At 39.9% G+C, this 21849-nt stretch overlaps 1 protein-coding gene across 2 annotated transcripts; it reads right to left on the bottom strand.

Annotated features, from left to right (window-relative positions):
• Positions 1-7138: 7138 nt before the first annotated feature.
• coq4 (coenzyme Q4 homolog (S. cerevisiae)) lies at positions 7139-12890 on the bottom strand. 2 transcript variants are annotated; one of them, XM_073840451.1, is made up of 7 exons: positions 12781-12890; positions 11036-11182; positions 10480-10576; positions 10243-10345; positions 10036-10165; positions 9713-9806; positions 7139-7922 (listed from the first exon to the last, which is right to left on the bottom strand). In XM_073840451.1, exons 1-7 carry the CDS (start codon positions 12854-12856, stop codon positions 7832-7834), a joined length of 738 nt encoding a protein of 245 aa, XP_073696552.1. In that variant the 5' UTR covers positions 12857-12890; the 3' UTR covers positions 7139-7831. The 2 variants fall into 2 exon arrangements, with proteins under 2 accessions (XP_073696552.1, XP_073696551.1); XM_073840450.1 differs by having other exon boundaries at positions 7139-7918.
• Positions 12891-21849: the final 8959 nt, after the last annotated feature.

Below are 21849 nucleotides of genomic sequence, written 5' to 3'. Positions count from 1 at the left end.
TGTTCTGGAAAGTGACTGGTGACCAAGAACCTGATGGTCACTCTAGTTGACCTTCATGATCATATGGGGAGATAGGAGAAGGACAAACATCACTGCAACACTCCACCGATCTGGTCTTTATGGTGGTGTGGCCAAAATCAATCCTCTCCTCAGTGAAGACACATGAAAACACACTTGGAATTTGCAAAAAAAGCACTTAAAGGTCTCTCAGACTGTGAGAAACAAGATTCTCTGGTGTGATGAACCTCAATTCTAAGGATCATGTTTATAGGAAACAAGCTCTGCTCATTACCTGCGAAGTACCATCCCAAAAGTAAAGTGTGATGGTAGCAGCCTCATGCTGCGGGGCTGTTTTTTGAGGGACTCTTCAGAGTAGAAGAAAAGCTCAATGCACCAAAATCTAGAGATAGCCTTAATGAAAACCCAGTCCTGAGCATTCAGAACCTAGACTGGGCAGAAGGTTCACCTTCCAACAGGACAATGAACCTAGGCACACAGCAAGAGTGGCTTACAGACAACTCTGTGAATGTCCTTGAGTGGCCCAGCCAGAGCCTGGAGTTGAACCCAATCAAATAATTAATAAATAATGAAAATGTGTGTCTGCTCCCATCCAGCCTGACAGAGCTTGAGAAGTGAAGAGATCAGGAGAAAAAAGGCTAAATGATGATGAGCAAAGCTTGTAGAATCATACTCAAAAAGACGCAAGGCTATAATTGGTGCCAACAGTGCTTCAACAAAGTATTGAGCAAAGGCTGTAAATACTTACATGCGTTTTTTTTTCTTTCTGTTTTTTATTTTTAATAAATTTAGGTTTCAAACTAACTTCTTTCATGTTGTCATTATGGGGTATTGTTTGTAGAATTTTGAGTAAAATAATGAATTTAATACATTTTGAAATAAGGCTGAAACATAACAAAATGTGTCAAAAGTGAAGCGCTTGGAATACTTTCCGGATGCACTGTACATGTATATCTCATTTGGTGGTCTGTAATGGGGGAAAACACAATAAATTGCAGATTAATATGAATCATTCAAATCTACCCTCCCTCTAATGTTTTGTGTGAAATATAAATGTTTTAGAGAAAGTCTAAATTTACTCGTATGTGTCATGAGTCAGGCTTCTGTGGCTCCCTCCGATCGCCACCGGAGGGCACCCTCTCCCGAATATTGACTGTTTTGGACTCTATTTCCCACATTCCCCGTACCTGGGCCTGATTGCCCTTCCAGGTGTTCTTCATCTCCTCCCCTATTTATTGTGCTTCCGGACTCACTCTCTTTGCGAAGTCTTGTATTGCCCCGGCTGCATTTCTGAGCGATTTATACCATTATTGGATTTTCTGTGTATTGACCTAGGATTGCTTGTTCGTTTTTGATTCTCTGCCGCCTGCCTTTTGGACTCTTTGCTTTGGACTGTTTATCGCTCTGCCAGCCGCCAGCCCTGATACTTCGCCTGTCTGTGATTACTCTTTGTTTATCCTCTGTTGTCCCTATCGCCATTTCCTGACCCTCGCCTGTCTGACCTTGATTTTCCTATTAAAAGCTGCAAATGGATCCTCAGGCTTCTGATCAGTCATTACATAAGACTTCGCCAGATACCGATCCAGCAGCTGTGTTTCAGCTCACGACGGAAGTGTCAGCGCAAGCCACCATGCTAGCTTCTCACCAACAACAGCTACAACATCTCACCACGCTCACGGAGGAGCTAGTTAAGACGCTACAAGCCCTTCGCCTCGCTGACGTTTCTCCTCAACCAGCTGTCTCGCCGCAACCACTCATCACTCCCAGCCACGCCACCACTAGCCCTCGTCTAGCATTTCCAGAGAAATTTGACGGATCGGCTGGAAAATGTAAGGGGTTTCTCATGCAATGTTCCCTATTTGTATCTCAGCAACCGCAGTTATACCCTACAGATGATAGTCGTATTTCCTTTGTGTGTTCGCTACTGACTGGAAAAGCTCTGGATTGGGCTACGGCTGTGTGGGAAGGCGAACACACCACATTTCCCTCATTTAACGTCTTTTTGCAACGCTTTCGGGAGGTGTTTGACCACTCGGCTTACGGAGAGGAGGCGGGTGAGCAGCTTCTCGCTCTGCGTCAGGGACGCAGCACTGCAGCGGATTATGCTCTTACTTTTCGCACCCTCGCAGCCCAGACAGGTTGGTCGGATGATCCTCTGAAATTACTGTATCGTAAGGGATTGACATCCGAACTGCAAAGCGAATTGGCCTGCCGTGATGAGGGAAAATCTCTCGATGAGTTTATTGAACTGTCTATTCGCATTGATAATCTCGCCCGCTCTCGACGACCACCGCGCTCTGTTACCACGCCCATCGCTGCCACTTCGGAACCCGAACCCATGCAAGTCGGATTCACTCACCTCACTACAGAGGAACGTGAGCGGAGAATTCGTCAACATCTCTGTCTGTATTGTGGACAGGAGGGTCATCTACGGGCTGCCTGTCCTATCCGTCCTTCACCTCGCAAGTCTAATGCGGTGAGTTCAAAACATTCTAATCAAACTGCCTTTGATATTCCTGTAACTCTGTTGGTTCATGATAAAACTATCACCGCCACAGCCATGATTGATTCTGGTGCCGCTGGCAATTTCATTGATATTCAATTTGCTAATTCTCATAATATTCCTCTCGTTGCATGTGGTTCCCGGGTGGCAGTGGCAGCGCTAGATGGTCGTCCACTGGGGAGAGGCGAGGTTAAATTCACCACCGACGACATCACTCTCAAGACGGGCTTAGAACACACTGAAAACATTCGTCTGTTTGCCATCGACTCCCCTCTTAACCCCATTATTCTGGGAATGCCGTGGCTAGAGAGACACAACCCTCGCATTTCCTGGGCGGCCAGAAAGATTCTCCAATGGTCCGATCACTGTAACCAGAACTGTCTCCTGTATAAGACCGTCACACCACTTCAACCAAGAACCACCCAACCATCTGCCACACCCGGACTACCTGCCGAATACCTTGACCTGGCAGAAGCCTTCAGCAAGACCAAGGCCTCCAAACTACCGCCTCATAGACCTAACGACTGTGCCATTGAACTCATTCCAGGCTCCCTACCACCCAGGGGAAGGATTTTTCCCCTATCTCAACCTGAATCGGAAGCCATGAAAATATATATTGAGGAGGAATTAGCTAAGGGGTTCATTAGAACATCCACATCTCCAGCTTCAGCGGGGTTTTTCTTCGTTAAGAAGAAGGACGGGAGTCTCCGTCCCTGCATTGATTATCGGGGTCTCAACGAAATCACCATTAAATACCGCTATCCCTTACCATTAGTCCCATCGGCTCTGGAACAGCTCCGTTCAGCCCGTTACTTCACCAAATTAGACTTACGCAACGCATACAATCTCATCCGCATCCGGGAGGGTGACGAATGGAAGACAGCTTTCTCAACCACAACTGGCCATTACGAATATTCTGTTATGCCCTTCGGCCTGGTCAACAGTCCATCGGTGTTCCAGGCCTTTGTCAACGAAGTATTCAGGGACATGTTAAATCGATGGGTCATAGTCTACATCGACGACATTCTGATTTTCTCAGACACCCTAGAGTCACACATACAACATGTCCGGGCAGTATTACAGAGACTCATCGACCACCAACTCTACGCCAAGATCGAGAAGTGTGAGTTCCACCGCACGGTTATCTCCTTCCTCGGCTACATTATCGGCTTGGAGGGGGTAGCTATGGATGACAAGAAGGTCCAGGCGGTTCTTCAGTGGCCTCAACCTACAACTGTCAAGGAACTCCAACGATTCTTGGGATTCGCTAACTTCTATCGGCGCTTTATAAGGAACTTCAGCTCTGTAGCAGCTCCGCTAACGTCTCTTCTCCGGGGAGGAGGTAAGAGGTTCATATGGACACCTGAAGCTGAGAGGGCTTTCCGGCAGCTTAAGGAACGGTTTACCTCGGCTCCCATCCTTCACCATCCAGATCCAGAACGGCAGTTTGTAGTTGAAATTGATGCATCAAACACTGGCATAGGGGCTGTACTCTCGCAGCGTCAGGGCTCTCCACCCAAGCTCTTCCCCTGCGCCTTCTATTCTCGCAAACTTTCACCCACCGAGCAGAATTACGATGTGGGAGACCGTGAATTACTCGCCATGAAAGCGGCCTTTGAAGAGTGGCGGCATTGGTTGGAGGGGGCCAAGGAACCATTCATTGTGCTAACCGACCATCGCAACCTTGAATACCTCAGGTCAGCCAAGCGCCTCAACCCACGTCAGGCCAGGTGGTCCCTCTTCTTCACACGTTTTGATTTCAAGGTCACATATCGCCCAGGCTCCAAGAATACCAAAGCAGACGCACTTTCCCGCCAGTTTGAATATGTCACTGCATCCTCCGACCCTGAACCCATAATATCACCTTCCCTCATCCTCGGTCCCATACAGTGGGACATCATGACGGAAATTACAGAGGCTCAAAACACTGAACCACCACCGCCAGAGTGTCCTCCTGAGCGCACATACGTCCCTACAGCTTTCCGTCAACGTGTGATGCAATGGGTACATGATTCCCCCAGCTCTGGTCACCCAGGGATCACCGCTACCATCCATCTTGTTAGCAACCGTTTCTGGTGGCCCTCACTTCAAAGAGACATCACAGAATTCGTCCACAATTGTCCTACCTGCAACATATCCAAATCTTCTCACCAACGCCCAGCCGGCCTTCTGCAGCCTCTTCCAGTTCCCCAACGCCCTTGGTCACACATTGCTATTGACTATGTTACCGATCTACCTCCCTCACGTAATTACACCACCATCCTAACCGTCATAGACCGGTTTTCCAAATCCTGCCGACTGATACCCCTAACGAAGCTGCCTTCGGCTTTTGAAACCGCCGAGGTATTAATGGAACAGGTCTTTAGATTCTACGGTCTTCCAGAGGACATTGTATCGGACCGAGGACCCCAGTTTACCTCTCGTGTCTGGTCCGCATTCTGCAAACACCTTAACATCAATGTTAGCCTCACTTCTGGATACCACCCAGAATCCAACGGACAGGCAGAACGCCTTAACCAAGTACTCACCCGCTTCCTCCGGACATACTGTCACAACAACCAACAGGATTGGAGCCGTTACCTACTATGGGCTGAATACGCTCAGAACTCCCTCCGCAAGCCATCCACAGGTCTCACACCCTTCCAATGTGTTTTAGGCTTCCAGCCACCCCTCTTTCCCTGGTCTGGAGAACCCTCCGAATTACCATCTGTTAATGACTGGTTACAAAGAAGTGAGGAAACCTGGAACAGGGCCCATGTCCACCTTCAAAGAGCCATCAGGAGATTTCAGGAACAGGCCGATCGTAATCGGAGACCGCATCCAGCTTATACTCCTGGTCAGTGGGTCTGGCTCTCCTCACGTAATCTTCGCCTCCAACTTCCCTGTCGCAAGCTCAGTCCCAGGTACGTGGGTCCATTTAAAATTCTCCGTCAGATTACTCCAGTTTCATATCGTTTAGATTTACCTGCCAATTACCGTATCTCACCCACTTTCCATGTGTCTTTGCTTAAGCCCGCCGGTGCTCCGAGAGGAGAGGAGATCCAGGAGGAAGCTGCTGACGAGAGCACCCCTCCCTTGGTAGTGGATGGCGAGGAGGCTTACCAGGTGCACGAAATCCTGGACACTCGACGCCGGGGTGGGGTACTTCAGTATCTCATAGATTGGGAGGGGTATGGCCCGGAGGAGAGGTCATGGATCAATGCCCGGGACATCCTGGATCCCTCGCTTACAGCCGAATTCCACAGGACCCATCCGGAAAGACCAGCCCCTCGACCTCGTGGGAGACCCCGACGCCACAATCCTTCTCGCTTCAGGAGCCGCTCGCAGGGAGGGGGCTCTGTCATGAGTCAGGCTTCTGTGGCTCCCTCCGATCGCCACCGGAGGGCACCCTCTCCCGAATATTGACTGTTTTGGACTCTATTTCCCACATTCCCCGTACCTGGGCCTGATTGCCCTTCCAGGTGTTCTTCATCTCCTCCCCTATTTATTGTGCTTCCGGACTCACTCTCTTTGCGAAGTCTTGTATTGCCCCGGCTGCATTTCTGAGCGATTTATACCATTATTGGATTTTCTGTGTATTGACCTAGGATTGCTTGTTCGTTTTTGATTCTCTGCCGCCTGCCTTTTGGACTCTTTGCTTTGGACTGTTTATCGCTCTGCCAGCCGCCAGCCCTGATACTTCGCCTGTCTGTGATTACTCTTTGTTTATCCTCTGTTGTCCCTATCGCCATTTCCTGACCCTCGCCTGTCTGACCTTGATTTTCCTATTAAAAGCTGCAAATGGATCCTCAGGCTTCTGATCAGTCATTACAGTATGTCATTCCAGTTCCTGAACACTTTTGAATACAGACCGAATACAGAAGGTTGGTCTATTTTAAAGAAGACAATTTGCAGGTTATTGCTGGGGGTAAAAGGTACTAAATACTGTGCTATAAAATCAAAGCTTTAAGTCTAAATAAGTTAAGGTCCAAGCCATGTGGTGTGATGTACTAGCCACCTGTGCAGAGTATTTTATTGCCCTTGGTTCAAGATGCTGGGATACAGGCTCTAAAACTTTGGTACTCCTGCAACCTTTCATAGGCTGGAAGTATGATTGTTCGAGCCCAAACAAGAGTCATCACCTGTGGCCTTATGCTACCTGCTATGTGTTACCATCATTATGTAAAACTTCTCTCTCTAAAAATGCACAACCAAGGTTTTAGCCTCCTAGAAAACAACAGTTTGCAAATGCAACATAATGATTACACTTGGGAATTCTGACTTTAAATATGCTAATCATTTAAAAAACTAAACATTTAAAAAATGAACCGCCTCTTAGCAGGCATCTACCGTTTAAAACACCACTGTCTCCACCAGATGGAAGCAGAGGACAATATTCACTTGCTTTCGGTATACCAGAGAACAGACTTTACTCATGCTACAGAAAATTTGAAATGGATACAATATAGATGTGTTATTTTATGGTCATTTTTATTTACTGTTATATTATTCATCTTTATTTTTGTTGTTATCTGAATGCAGACTACTGCACAGTTTTCACTTTGCAATGTAAACTATATTAATATTAATTTGTTTTAAAAACGCAAAAATTTTGAATCACATAAGATTTCAAACTGATTAATCATTCATTTTCATTATTTTTTTTTCTCTTTATTTTGAGATAATATTCAATTACATCTTTGGGTTTTCTTATTCAGGTTACAAAACTAAGTATTAATTTAACAAGTTGGCCTGCTTCATATTTATGACACTACGTCAAGTTAATTACTTGTATGAATTACTGAGGGTAATACTTTTAAATAAATTTAAAACAAATAAACAAAATTACAAAATATAACAGAGAATCTTACACCAATCACTTTTACATATTTAATTAATCAGAACATAAAATGTTTATATTATTATTAAAACGTTTAAAATAAAAAAAATTAAGATGTCACAGTTTTGTTCATGTACTGGTTTAACTCCAATGTAATAGATGTTTACAAACTGTTTCTATTAAACGTCCTTCATCATCTTTACTTCACTATTCATGCCATAGGTTTTTACATGGTTACATGACATTTGTTTTTAAGCAGCATTTCCCGTCATAGGAGGAAGAAGGAAAAGGTGATCTTTGTTACCATTAGGATGTATGTAGGTTCCTTGTGGGGCTCTCCCACAAGATAAAATTTCCATCAGTTATTTCAGTTAGGTAGGTGAGCATACTACAATTTAAGGAAGTATTCTGCTGGATGAAATCAGACTGACGGTGGTGGCTCAATGTTCAACTCTTGTCTCAGTTCATCAAGGTTCTGCTCCCAGCGTCGTTCATAGAAGATGCTCAGAACGCATCTGGCACGACTGCCATTGCGCAGGGCCCATGGTCCCAGAGACTGAACCAGCAACTGTAGACGACTGACTCCAACATTTAGAGACACATATCAAATTTTAATCAATTTTACCCACACTGTCACATGATTTATATGAATTTTTTTGTTAAAAAAAACAGCATAGATTAAAGGTAATATAAACATATCTTTATCTTTTGCAGTAAATGACAATTGTAAGGAAAATATTTGCAAATAATTCCTTTTGATTTTGGGGTGAAATATGATTGTGAAGTATGATATATTTGTAAGTTCACCTGTTTCTGAGAGGTTCATCCACAAACAGTATGTCACAAAAGTGAGTATACCCCTCACATTTCAGCAACCATTTTAGTAGGTTAGGGTTGCATAGGCGTCGTCCCCCAGAAGTAAGCCTCATCTAAAGCTGGCTTACAAGAAAGGTCGCAAACAGTTTGCTGAAGACAACCTGTCCAAGAGCATGAATTACTGGAACCATATCTTGTGGTCTGATAAGACTATAAGATAAAAGTGTTCGTCTCAGATCGTGTCTTGCCTACAGTCAAGCATGGTGGTGGTAACATCATGATCTGGGGCTGCATGAGTCCTGCTGGTACTGGGGAACTACAGTTAATTGACTAAAACATAGATTCAATTATGTACTGTACATTCTGAAGCAGAACATGATGCCTTCCCTCCGGAAACTAAACCGAACGGCAGTTTTCCAACTTCATAATGATCCCAAACACACCACCAAGATGACAACTGCCTTGCTGAGGAAGCTGAAGGTGATGGGGTGGCCAAGTATGTCTCCAGACCTGAACCCTATTAAACACCTGTGGGGCATCCTCAAGCATAAGGGAGAAGCACAGTGTGTCTAAAATCCAGCAGCTCAGTGAGGAGTGCAAGAGGATCCCAGCAACATCCTGTGCAGCTCTGGTCAATTCCATGCCCAGGATGATTAAGGCAGTGCCAGATAACAATGGTGCTAACACAATATATTGACACTTTGGACAAGTTCACTTAGGGTGTACTCACTTTTGTTGCCAGCTATTTTGACAATAATGGCTGTATGTTGAGTTATTTTTAGAGGACAGTAAATCAATACTGCTATACAAGCTGCACATTGACTACTCTAAAATATATCCTAGTTTCATTTCTATGGTATTGTCCCTTGAGAAGATATACTAAAATGGTTGCAAAAATGTGAGGGGTGTACTCACTTTTGTGACATAAATGTTGTTAAATTTCCTGCATCAATAAAAAATGAACAAATATTTAGCAGGAAGTATGTAATTTCCTTGTGGTGACATGGGAGCCAGTAAAACAATAAAACTCGTATAGAACAAAGTCACGGTACAGATGAAAGCAAAGAATGACAGCACTAGGACGTCAATATAATGAAACCTTCTATAATGACTACAATAAAACATCATTCCCACAATGAATGGGAAATACTCAGTGAGGAAAAATGTTGGTTGTAATCATAGACAATTTCAACAGAAGGGGACATACAGATTTATTGCATTCCTGTTTTACAGTTTGAAATGGAGCAACTCCATAATTTATCATATGACTGAATACATTTCAGCACTTAATTCAAGTAATAACTGTGTTACATAAATACATATAAATTATTTGAATTTGTCACTGGTTGCATATCTACATAAAGGAATTTTCTGGTTTTATTACAACCATCTCATCCACAGATGTGGTAAAACAGGGTGTCTCGCTCTATAGTCTTCCTAATGTAAGAGCATTACTGTATATATGTTTTATGTTTGTTTGTTAAAAAAATAGACTGTTTCTACTGTAACTGACTGTAACATGTTGCCGTATGCAGACAGATATTACGTTAACTCACCTGACAGACAGACGGAGGGGTCCAAGCGTTGCTCCCAGAACACACATGGGCAGACCAGTCTGTGCAGCTTCAAACAATTTCACAACAACCTCACCTGTGGGTAAGAAATAATGGGAAAATCTTCATGAGATGAAAAATGCATGCAATTATTCTATGCTTCTTTGTGCAAAAATAGTCAAAACATTTTACTGATAATGATCTATGTTGCTCAATGTACTTTAGTGGCAAAATAGCTCTGACGCAGCATTGGTATGAAGGATTGGTATATAGGTATACAACACATGGAAACTATAACTATAAACGTTATGGTTTCAAACGCTCACCTAGCATATTGGTGGGCATATTAAGCAAGGTATGCAACAGGTCGTGGACCTCACGGTATCGTTGCATGACATACGCTAGCTCCTCGTCGTCCACAAACTTTACATCAGCTCTCGAATCAGGTGTGACTCTCTAAAAAAAGTTGAGATGACAATGGTTAATTTAATATATTGATAATTGTTACGTGATCATTTTTCATTTTGTCTTACATTTTCTTCTAGGAAACGGAGATACTCTCTTCCTAAAGTCCCATCTGGCAAGGCAGACATTCGAGTGAGGTCTAACGTTGATAGACGGATCCTTGGACGCTCTCTAAGGACATAATTTGAACATAAAGATAGTAGTAAAGTTTGGATTAACAAGATTTGTTGTCCATGATGTCCACTATGAAAGATGGATGCCATAAACAGTTTTAAAAGTAGTCAAAGTAAACAAATGAGACATACATGAGAATAGTGTAACCTTCAGGGTCATTTCTCATCCGATGCCTTAAACTGATCAGGGCCTGGTGCCCCGTGGTTTCCCCAAGCACTGCAACCATATCTGTTTTGGTAAAATGTGTCAATAATATACATGAACGTTTTGAATCATGGGCATTACTGTCAGAATTCCAGCTCACATAAACAAAAATAACTTTCAACCTATTAAAGGCTGTGGTGGGGTGATGTTTGGTTACAGTTGGCAGCTTTTCTACAAATTTCCCCATCTCTTGTGTTTGTATGTTAAATAATTTGTCTACTTTGAATGCACATTCAATGTTTGTATGTATGTAACAATAAAAATGTATCCATATTTTAGAGTCTAGAAACCAGGAAAATTAATGTTATAGTAAAAAGTTGAAATTCCTAACTAACCCTCTCTGGCCTGTTTTATTAATGAAAAGTAATGAATTTTTTTTATTAAGTATCTCTTTCACCCAATTAATTGTGGACTTTCCACTGAGACTGAAAAAGAAACTAACAGCTGTTCACAAATTTAATGACTATTAAATAACAGTCTCACCATGTCTGTAGGGGTTCCTCAGAGCAGCCACACCAGAACATAAAGCCAAAACTGCCTTCTGAACAGAACTTGTTGGGATATGGCTTGGATACAACCTTCCATCATACTGCTTTGAACCTGAGCTTGAGTACTGCTGTCCGGTGAGTACTGATTGCGGAAGAGAGAGTGATAGCTCTTGAGATTGAACAAATCCTGAGACAGCATTCATATTAAATTATTCAATCAACAATCAAAAAGCATTTTCAAACATCAAAACATTAAAAATTAAATACAGCTTTAATTTTTCCATTATACATCTGATTCATTTTATTATTTGTCTGTGAAAAAATTATGACCATCATACATTTTTACCATGATTCACAGAAGATACCCACTAAACTACCATTTAGTGTGACAGTAGTTCTTATACAAAAAATCTTGCCAGGCATAACTTAAACAAGAATCATTAGACAACATTTAAAGACTCTTTTGTAGGATTACAATGCAACCCACCACAACTATTTAATCATAATTTTAAATATTTACCATCTTTGCCACTATCCTTCAAACCACTAGGTTTTACAGATTAGTCTTTTAATTATTTACAAATATAATAAAAATTTAGTATGATTAGCTTTTCGTTAACATTTTTAATAAGTACAATTTAGAATAAGTATGTTGTTTCATAAATATCTGGTGTGCTAAATGACGATGTTACAATAATTTCACCCATATTTTGAAATTTTTACTTTCACAAAAATAATTAAAAAAAATTCAAGTAGACACTTAACTTGATTTAATATGCTTCCTATTTATAGAAAAACACTTTTGTAAATTTTATTTGATGTAGACACCAAATTTTTTTTTTTTTTTTTTTTTTTTTTGTCTTTGATACATACATGTTTGTCAGGAAAGTAATGTCACAATACAAAAAATCTTAATGTGTGTTTTTATATATAGTAATAATAATGCCCTGGGCATATTCTTGATAAAAGTATTTGTCCCATTTTCAAACTAGGAGGAGCTAACCACTCACATGGTTGACAGATTTATTAGTAAAGGAACAAAGTTAAAAATGAAAGAAAAAGAACACATCATCACAGCAAAGGTAAACTTCTTTTAGATTTAAACTTTATAGTGAAGCAACATTGTTGTTTCTGAGAAGGGATGCTGAGTTTCTTAAGATTCCTAATTCTTAAGCCTATGGGAGACAAGTTTTTTTTTTTTTTTTTTTTGACATTAAGAGTACAACACTATGATTTAATAAATGTTATGTAGCTATTCCAAACATGTATCAGCAAATTTAATGTGTGGGCAATTTTTTTTTCATGAATTCGCGATAGGAGGACAAACAAAAATAAAGAAAAAAAAGTACTTTAATGTCCTTCACATCTTTTGCGTTTTAAACCTTTTTATAAACCGAATTGACAGAAAACAGTCTACTAAGATACATTAGTACGTGTTGTTAGTTAACATATGGTGTCAGATGCTGTATGTTAATCGGTGTAATGTCGTTTAAAGCTGTCGTTTGTTGACATGCAATATTACGTAACCCCAAACACCGCATTTTAACTAGAACATTCTGTACAAGATCAAGTACGTGCCAGATAGATGACAGATCAACATAAACGGTTTCATAGTACTGGTTAGCTAATGAGCTACTAGCAAGGTCAGATATTTTTATTAAAAGTATACCATGCAAATCAGCAGATTACATTTACTTATTGAACTAGTTAAACTCTGTAAAAAAAACTTTGTAAAAATACCTCCATAAGAACGTCGACAATGACATCTGCGAGAGATTTTAAAACAGCTAAGGAAAGCACCTGATAGACCACGCATAATGGATAACTGGGACTGTGTGTGGGAGCTGTTACTTGGTAGGTTACAGAGGATGTATGGCAAGCCGTATTAACATTTAATACTTAAAGGTGCCATAGAATGGAAAACTGTATTTACCTTGGCATAGTTGAATAACAACAGTTCTGTACATGGACATGACATACAGTGAGTGTCAAACATCGTTTCCTCCTTATATAAATCTAGTGTTTGCAAAAGACCACTGAAAAATAGGTATAGGATCCGAGTCAGTCCTAGCGGCAGCCTGTAGCGCGATGACGTAGCTGGATCAGGTCCAATACGTTCTGGACGTTGTAACGCGCATGCGCAATGGTTTGTTTTGCTGATATTTCAATATAAACAGTCACATGAGCGAAAACAGCTTTTTTGGGAAGGTCGGGGGAGAGAGGCACACTTCGATTAGACTGGATAAACACATGCAGCATCTTAATTGTTAAGAAAATGGTATTCCTAATAAATGTCTCAAATATTTTGATTATGTCCAATGCTTCTCTTTCTTTTTGGAATTATTAGACACATTTCACTATGTCTTTTCAAATGCTGTTTTATTTCCTTAATTATACAATTTCTAGCACTATTTTTAAACGTTTATTCATGCAATAATATATAAATTATCTCATGTATATGCTTGTTTAAAACCAGGGATTAAAAAAGAATTCCAAGTAAAAACTGTATTTTTTCTTTATATTTCCAGAGAGAGAAACAAATGAAATTAAACATTACTTAATACATTCAAGGCACTATAATTTCCTTATTCATTTGATACAACTATTATAGCTATAGACTACAATTAATATATATATATATATAAAATAATATTATTTTGTCATATTCGTGATTCCTAAATTTATATATTAAATTCGTGAATTCGTTATGTTTGTATAAGAAAATTGGTTAACCTATTAAGTTGATTTAATATTCTTGATAATTTTTAGAAGAAGTTAAAAGTTAAGAAAAAAGGAATTAGCTTGTAGTCTATATATATCTAGAGCTATAGGCTAATCTTTTTCTTACCTTTTATTACACTGTAGATCGAAATAAAATAATTCTTGATCATATAACATCGGAGAATCACTGACATAATTTAGAGTACTTCGAAAACGAAACTATTTAAATCTGTATAAAGGAAAGACAAAATAAATCACAACAAGAACAATCTGTATTTTTCTTGTAATCAAGAACATTTCTTTTGTCAAAATTACCTAGTTAATGCTGAATGATGTTTGACAGTGAACGCATCTCCACCGCATATAATCACTGTCAGTCGCAAATATTAAACATGCGGGTCAGGAAGCGGGTCAGGTACAATATATATATATATATATATATATATATATATATATATATATATATATATATATAAATTATTATTATTATTATTATTATTATTTATTTATTTATTTATTTATTTTTTTGCGGTTGAAAATGTTGGTCGGGTTTGGGTTGTTTATACATTGACCCGTGTATCACTGATAGCCATTAAAGAAGGAACTCCTACCAGTCAGAATATCATTAAGCACACTCTCTTTTTTTTTTTTTTTTTGACATCTGACAAGATTTTTTATTTATTTATTTATTTATTTATTATTGGTGTTGTTATTATTTTTCCATTTTCCCTTGAATGTGTACTGGTATTTCAAGTATTTTACATATCTTATTGTATTGTAACTTTAGGATTAAAATGACATAGAGACATATTTTTGAAATGACACATAAAATGACATTTTTGCTTCCACTCAACAATAAATATGACTTGAATAAAATGGCTTCATTTTAATATATTGTATATACACTCACTGAAAATAATACTTGACAAAGATATTATGCTTTTAATCCATTAAATTTGTTAAAACGCTCTAAAGTTATGCAATTTAAAACTTTAAAATTTTAACATTTTGCATGTGTGTAGAGAGCATCACATCACAACTTAAGCATCACATTTGTATAAATTATTATTTATCAATTATTACTTATTAATATTCATCTCTACTAATACACAGGTTAGAATATCATCACAATACAATATTGTCCCTTTAAACCAGTGCATGCGTATTATATTCAGAGATCGCTACTGCGCATGTGTCAGACATCGGCAAAACAAACCACCGCGCACGCGCCTAACAACGTCCAGTATCAAAAAAAGATACAATTAACGAATATTCACTGCTGCAAATTCTCTCAACAAAATCCTTTATTTATTATTTTTTTTAAAAGAGGTTCAACAGTATGTCCAAACTATTTCATTATCCAAAAATCTTAAATCAACTGTGTTGTTCTACCCCCAAGCATGGGGTAGAACAACACACCATTCCCAACCAATAGCGATGCCGCTAAGGAAGCATGTAGCTAAAAGGCAGAGAGAAACCACTGAACATCTTAACTGAGGTATACTAAATTAGTATATCTTGTCAAAATGATGAGCGGCTGCACAGACTACAGGGCAGACACAACAACATTAGCAAGGCAACACCGTGAAATGTAACAGATGCACATAGATCTGCATAGTCTCAACAGCTAACCATGGTAACAAGCTGCGCCTCAACTTAACATAGCAAAAAACTGAGTAGAGAAAGTAAGGTAAGTGACCAAAAGTACTTGGGGCACCAAGGACTGCACATCCAACTCTGTTAAACCTGGCGAATGTATTCTGTGAAGACCAGCCAGCTGCAAAGCACATATCCTGAATAGACATGTCTTAGGCCAGGGCCATGAAAAAGCTTTGCACTGAATACAGGGAAGATACAGCAACATGTAATAAGCACATGAAGATGCACATTGGCCTGCAGAGTGTCAACAGCTACACACGGTAGCAAACTGTGCTCAGCTGCAAGCGTAGCAATGAACTAGAAGAACAAGTGAGGTTAGAGACCCACTGAAAGCACTTCAGATGTCAAGGACGGCACTTCCAACTTGTAAAACCTGGCAAAAGTATTCTGTGAAGACCAGCCAGCTGCAACATATATATCCCAAATAGACGTGCCTTAGACCAGGCCCATGAAAAGGCAATAGCCCTTGTTGTACAAGCTAGAGGTCTTCACGGGTCCACCTGGATCCAAAAACTTGATGTACGACCCAATACTCGAGCAGGTTTGGGTCCAAAACTTCTATGAGTACCTCAGACAGGGGTCTCGGGTAATTAAAATAAACATGCTTTTTCTGAGGCCGATAAGACCTGAATTCTTTTAAACTATCCTGGATGCATAACTTACTTGTTAGCTTGTGTTAAGTTCATTTTTGAGAAATGCACGTAAAAAGAAAGAAAATTCCATATTATTCCCTCCGGTTCTGTGTTATTTTGCCAACAGTTTGTGGCCTATGCATACTAGCATGCTTGATTTACCTTGGGTGCATTTACGTGTTACGCTGAGTGTTTCCCATGTAAGGTACTTTGTGTTGTATGTTGCCATGATGTTCACGCACACACAAAACTACCACAACGGTACCTAAACGTTTCATAGATACCGTGAAACTGACACCAAGTTGTTTTTGACACATGAAAACTGTAACAATGTATCTTTACAAGGTAACATGATTTAAACTTGCTCTCACTTGAAATGTATCCCCACAGACACAGGGAAGGAAACTAAGCAATAGGCTATGTAAACTTTTAGCGTTGAAGGCAGGCATCTGTTATAGCCTGTACTGCAGAAAACGCAGAACATCCCCACCTAGTTGCTCAGCTCACCTAGTTGATATCTTCATTACAGCACCATTTCGTTAACACTTCCCAAGTGACACTTCAAGTAGCCAAATGTGAAGGCTCCACACCTCCAGGCAGGGGTACCATATCTAACAGTCTGCTTGAGTCTGCCAAGGGGGAGCCACCAGCATCTCCCTGAGGTCCGGAAACCAAGGTTGATTCGGCCAGTTTGGTGGAATGAGGATCACTGATGCCCTCTCCTCCCTGATTTTGCATAATACTAGAGGCGAAATCTTCACCGGGGGAAATTCATAAGTCTGGCTCTTGGTCAACGAGAGATTATAGCGTTCCCTATCAGTGGGAAATAAGACAGCAAAAAGAAAATTGGGCAGTGTGTGTTCTCGTTTGTTGAAAACAGATCCACTTTCACCTTCCTGAAGCTCATTCTCTGTGAGGAATTCCAATCCTCAAAACCATGTCCGCTTCAGGGTTTAGGGGACCTGAGATATGCGCTTCTCTGAAGAAAGTAAATGACGATCTGCCCATAACAGGAGGCTCGCAGCCAGCTTGAAAAGGCCTCTGGTGTGCATGCTGCCTTAGCAGTTTATGTTTGATACCACAGACATGTTGTTGGTGCGAATCAGCACGTCGCTGCTCCAACTGCAGCAGAAAGGCCATTAGAACTAAGAAGACTGCCCTATGTTTTTGACTGACTCTGGGTACTCTTTTGCATATTCACACGTAGCAGAAAGGACTCCAGATGGCGAAGCAGCAAGTCCCTGTGACTGATAAGCATCTCTTGAATGCACTAAAATCAGCCAGTTGTCCAGATAATTTAGAATGCACATACCTCTTGCTCTGAGGGGGGAAAGTGCTGCATCTCTGCACTTCAAGAATGTGCACGGGGCTAAAGCCAGCCCAAATGGGAGAACTAAATACTGGTATGCCCAGGTGAAAAAAACAGCATATGCTGGTTAGGTAGTTTTGATGCTGGGATGCTGGTTAGATCAAAACCTACCTAACCAGCATCAAAACCTACCTAACCAACATATGCTAGTTTTTTCAACAGGGTGCTGTGCCCTTAAACGAGAATCTCAGGAAGCCCCGGTGGCATATCGCAAACTGAATATTGATGTATGCATCCTCTAACCATGGGTCTCTGCCCCATCCAGTTTGGACAACATGGTCTGAATTTTGGACATCACAATAACCTTCACAAGGAAGCCTGGTGGCGGCTCGAATGAAAGTATCTGTAGTTTGAACCTACTCCTGCCAGTTTCCTCTGCCCAGTTGAGGTCTCTCAGTCAAGTCAAGATTTTTATACAGTGCTTTTTGCAATGCAAGTTGTGTCAAATCAACCCTACAGTACTAAATAGGACAATGGTGTGTCAAAAATTCAAAAGTTCCATGTTGCATTAAAGTCAGATTGCAGAGGACTCATCTGGTTCCCATGGCCTTGCGCCAGCGGATGTCTAGGTTAGGAGTTCTTTACTGATGATCTGACATTCGGCTGTAGGTGCTGATCCACCATCTGCTCTTGGTACGGACTGGATCCAAGGGACTGCAGTGACCATCTGATCTGGATACAGACTGGATCTGGTGTAAGATAAGAAACAGAAAGAGGAATAAGACAGAAACAGACTAATATTAATGTAGATGCAAAAGTTCCATGTTGCCACAAAGTCAGATTTGAGAGGACTCATCTGGTTCTTGCGGTCTTGCGTCAATGGCCGTCTATATGATGTTTAATAGGGAGCCAATGCAGTGTTGACAGATTCGTTGGGATCAAGTTGTGTTTTTTTAATGAGAGGCTAAATAACAGCCAGTTTGAAGGTTTTGGGGACATATCCGAAGAGGATCTATGACATCTGGAAGCACCTCTTTTAGTAGCTTAGATGGAATAGGGTCTAACATACATGTTGTTGATTTAGATGATTTAACAAGTTTATACAACTCTTCCTCTCCTATATAGAATGCATGGAATTGTTCCTCAGGAGATCTTTAGCGTATCTGATGTGATACTGTAGCTGATGGATGCATGGTTAGAATTTTATCTCTAATAGTATCTATCTTGGTAGTAAAGTAGTTCATAAAGTCATTACTGCTGTGCTGTTGGGAAAATTCAACGCCTGTTAGTGCTTTATTCTTTGTTAATTTATCCACTGTATTGAATAAATATCTAGGGTTATGTTTGTTTTTTTCTAAGAAAGACAAAAAATAATCAGATCTAGCAGTTTTTAATGCTCTTCCATAGGATAGGTTACATTAACGCCAAGCTGTACAAAAAACCTCTAGTTTTGTTTTCTTCCAGCTGCATTCCATTTTCTGTGCTGCTCTCTTCAGGATGCGAGTGTGCTCGTTAGATCACAGTGTCAGACTGTTTTCCTTAATCTTCCTTAAGCGCAAAGGAGAAACCGTATCTAAAGTGCTGGAAAAAAGAGAGTCTATATTTTCTGTTACATCATCAGGTGATGCAGTGCTCGTGTGGATCCAGAGGGTCGATGGGGCCTGCACAAAGTCGACAGAAAGTGCCATCAGATGCAGTGAATAAGTTGTAATATCTTCTGGTGTGTCTTTTTTGACGATTGAAACATGAAGGAGATGATTCTGAAGCAATTGTTGCTCTTGCCGCATTTATTATTCTCGCTAGCTTGTCAGTATTTGCATGCGATTTGCATAAGAAGCGACAACTGGCTAGTTTATTGAACTGGCATTATTCAATAAGGCTTCAGGAAATTGGAGGACAGGTGAAGTTCCCACAGCGATTCTCGATACTAAAAAGATACTATGACAAAGATATATATGTTACAGTAGCCGGTAAACCGGTAAACCCCTATAAACAGTCCAAGGATCCCGTAAACTAATGCGTTCAAACTGTAAGCTCTAATACAGAGAAAACCCAACCAAATTAATCAGAGATTGCAGAAAAAAAAATAATAATATATATATTGTTTTTCTTTTTTTGCAGTGCGTTTCCATTTTTGCAGTGCGTTTCTGTGTTTGGTTGTGTTGTGACTATTTGGTTGTTTTGTTAGTTTTTGCAGCACATGTGCTGTCAAACTGATGAAGATGTTTTCTTAATTTGCTGGTGCTTTTGATATTTGCATGTGTTTTCTTAATTTGCAGCATGTTAAGCTCTCTCGGCCACCATAATATGTTCATCATCTGACATATTATGGCCATTCATTTTTTTTTGTGTGACTTGACCTGATGCATAGGTACTACTATCTAATGAATAAGTACCCATATCTAATGATAAGAACTACCAAATAGTACTATTATCTTTTAAAAAGGTGCTATAAAGAATACTAACTAGTAGCTAATGAATAAGTTCTTGTATTTAATGTAAAATATACTAATAGCTAAAAAAAATAAGTAGTAACATGAAAATATAGTAGATAATTGTCAGGGCCATCCCAAGTATCCAAACTGCACTGATACTTGTACATTTAAGGCACTATAGGCTTGCCATAGGAGTGTTTGATGACGACGTGTACATGTTTGTAATGTGTTGCCAGATTGGGCAGGTTTTGAGTTTGATTGTGCTGAAAAAAAAAAGTTTGGGTTAGGTCCTCCCATTTGGCTCTGCATACTCTCTGGCAGATGTTAGGTGCGTTCGACTTCATGCGCGCCGAAAGAAATCGGCTGCCGCCTTACAAAACAATGCATTCTGGTAAGATCATTTGTCCGACTTTGATCGGCGCTGCAGCCGCCTTTCGATCACGTGTGCCATCAAAGTAACGTGAGAGCAAAACGAGAGCAGTCGCAGAGGTCAGGCGCTGCAGTTGCTTAAAACCGACTGCGAAAGCCTTGATGACGACACACTTTATTCTCATTGGTCAGATTATGTGATGACAAGCACGACGTGTGCTGCGTGTTTTTCTTAAAAAAGTTCACGTGTGTAATCAATCTTTATATCGAATATCTGATATTCAAACAAAACATTATTGATAAAAATGAAGACTAGGCGATATGGTAAATATATATTCTTATTGTATAAGAGTTAAAAAAAAACAAAAAAAACTGGTCAACCAGAGGCCGTTTTTTAATGGATGTTGTGAGAGGCTTCACTACACTGAATAAACTGCTTATAAAAATTGAAAAATGTCCTATAGCTAAATACAAAACCAAGATACAAATAATAAGCGTCATATTTCATTACATTAAAGTAACTCACATACTTGATATGATCAACAAAAAAGCAAAACGATTGTAGCATATAGAATAAATGATAGGGTAACTTTTTTCTTTTATTTATTTATCTTATGTAGTTTCATTTCTTCTTTTTCTTTATTCCTTTTTTTTGTGTATGTTTGAAATACAGTCTCATCGTCTATAAGTGTCCGACTTGACGGCCGTCTCTTCACTCCTCCCCCGACTGCAAGCGGCTGCTCTCGCCAGCCGGCGGCAGGCTAGTGTAGTGCATCTCGAACACACCTGTTGATGTTGAGGTGCCTTGCCTGCCTCACTTTTAACCAATCACTAGGGTTTAGCAAACAGTCTGACTTTTAATTCATGTGTGGATTTTAACGCGATAAGGGATCAGATTTTGAACGTATAGCTGTATCAAGTGATCACAATGCTAGGGTTTCCTAAATATAAATTCTACGTAAAGAGTGGGAGAGTGACTCAACTCTTGAAACGTAAATTACACCTGTGGGAGCAGATGACGAAGGCTCTTTCTATCAACATCGAAATATGGGACATTACGATTCTGTTCTGCATCAGGACATCATTTAAACTGTTCAGACTGGTATATTCTTAAAAGCTGCTGATTAGTTTTGTATTATGTTCTACAATGAGTACTTTACGAAAGACATAGGCTAGTTCTGTTTGAAAATAAAGTGCGACACTAAGGTAAGCGCATTATTGTTTTTGTTGCTATTTTTTAGTGTCGGATTATAGCCCAATGAATATGTATCGATGAATGCATGAATGAGTGTGAAATACTTTTGCTAATTACGTTGCTTATTCTGATCCCTGTTGGGCATTTTTTGCATTTAAATTGGAATATCCTTACTGTTGACTTTTAAAATGATGCATGTGTTTTTGAGGGTATCAGTTAATTTCTTGATGGCCGTTTTGACACATCTGCCTGCATATTTTAGTCATAGCCTATGTGGTAATTCTTTTTAATTTGATTTGATTCCTTTTTCCTGGATGATTTTTTGTATTATTTTGTCATCATTATTTTATTTTAAGAAGGTAAAAATTGTCCTTATTAACCTTGGTTGACATGGATATTACATTCTATCACATCATTTTGACAGTTACAAATTTGGGGGAGTTTTTTTGTTGTTGTTGAATGGGCGGGTTTTGAGCTGTGAGCTTTAGA

Source organism: Garra rufa, chromosome 5 (assembly GCF_049309525.1).
Source record: "Garra rufa chromosome 5, GarRuf1.0, whole genome shotgun sequence".
Lineage (NCBI taxonomy): Eukaryota > Metazoa > Chordata > Actinopteri > Cypriniformes > Cyprinidae > Garra > Garra rufa.
This window is presented reverse-complemented; position numbering and strand designations above follow the sequence as displayed.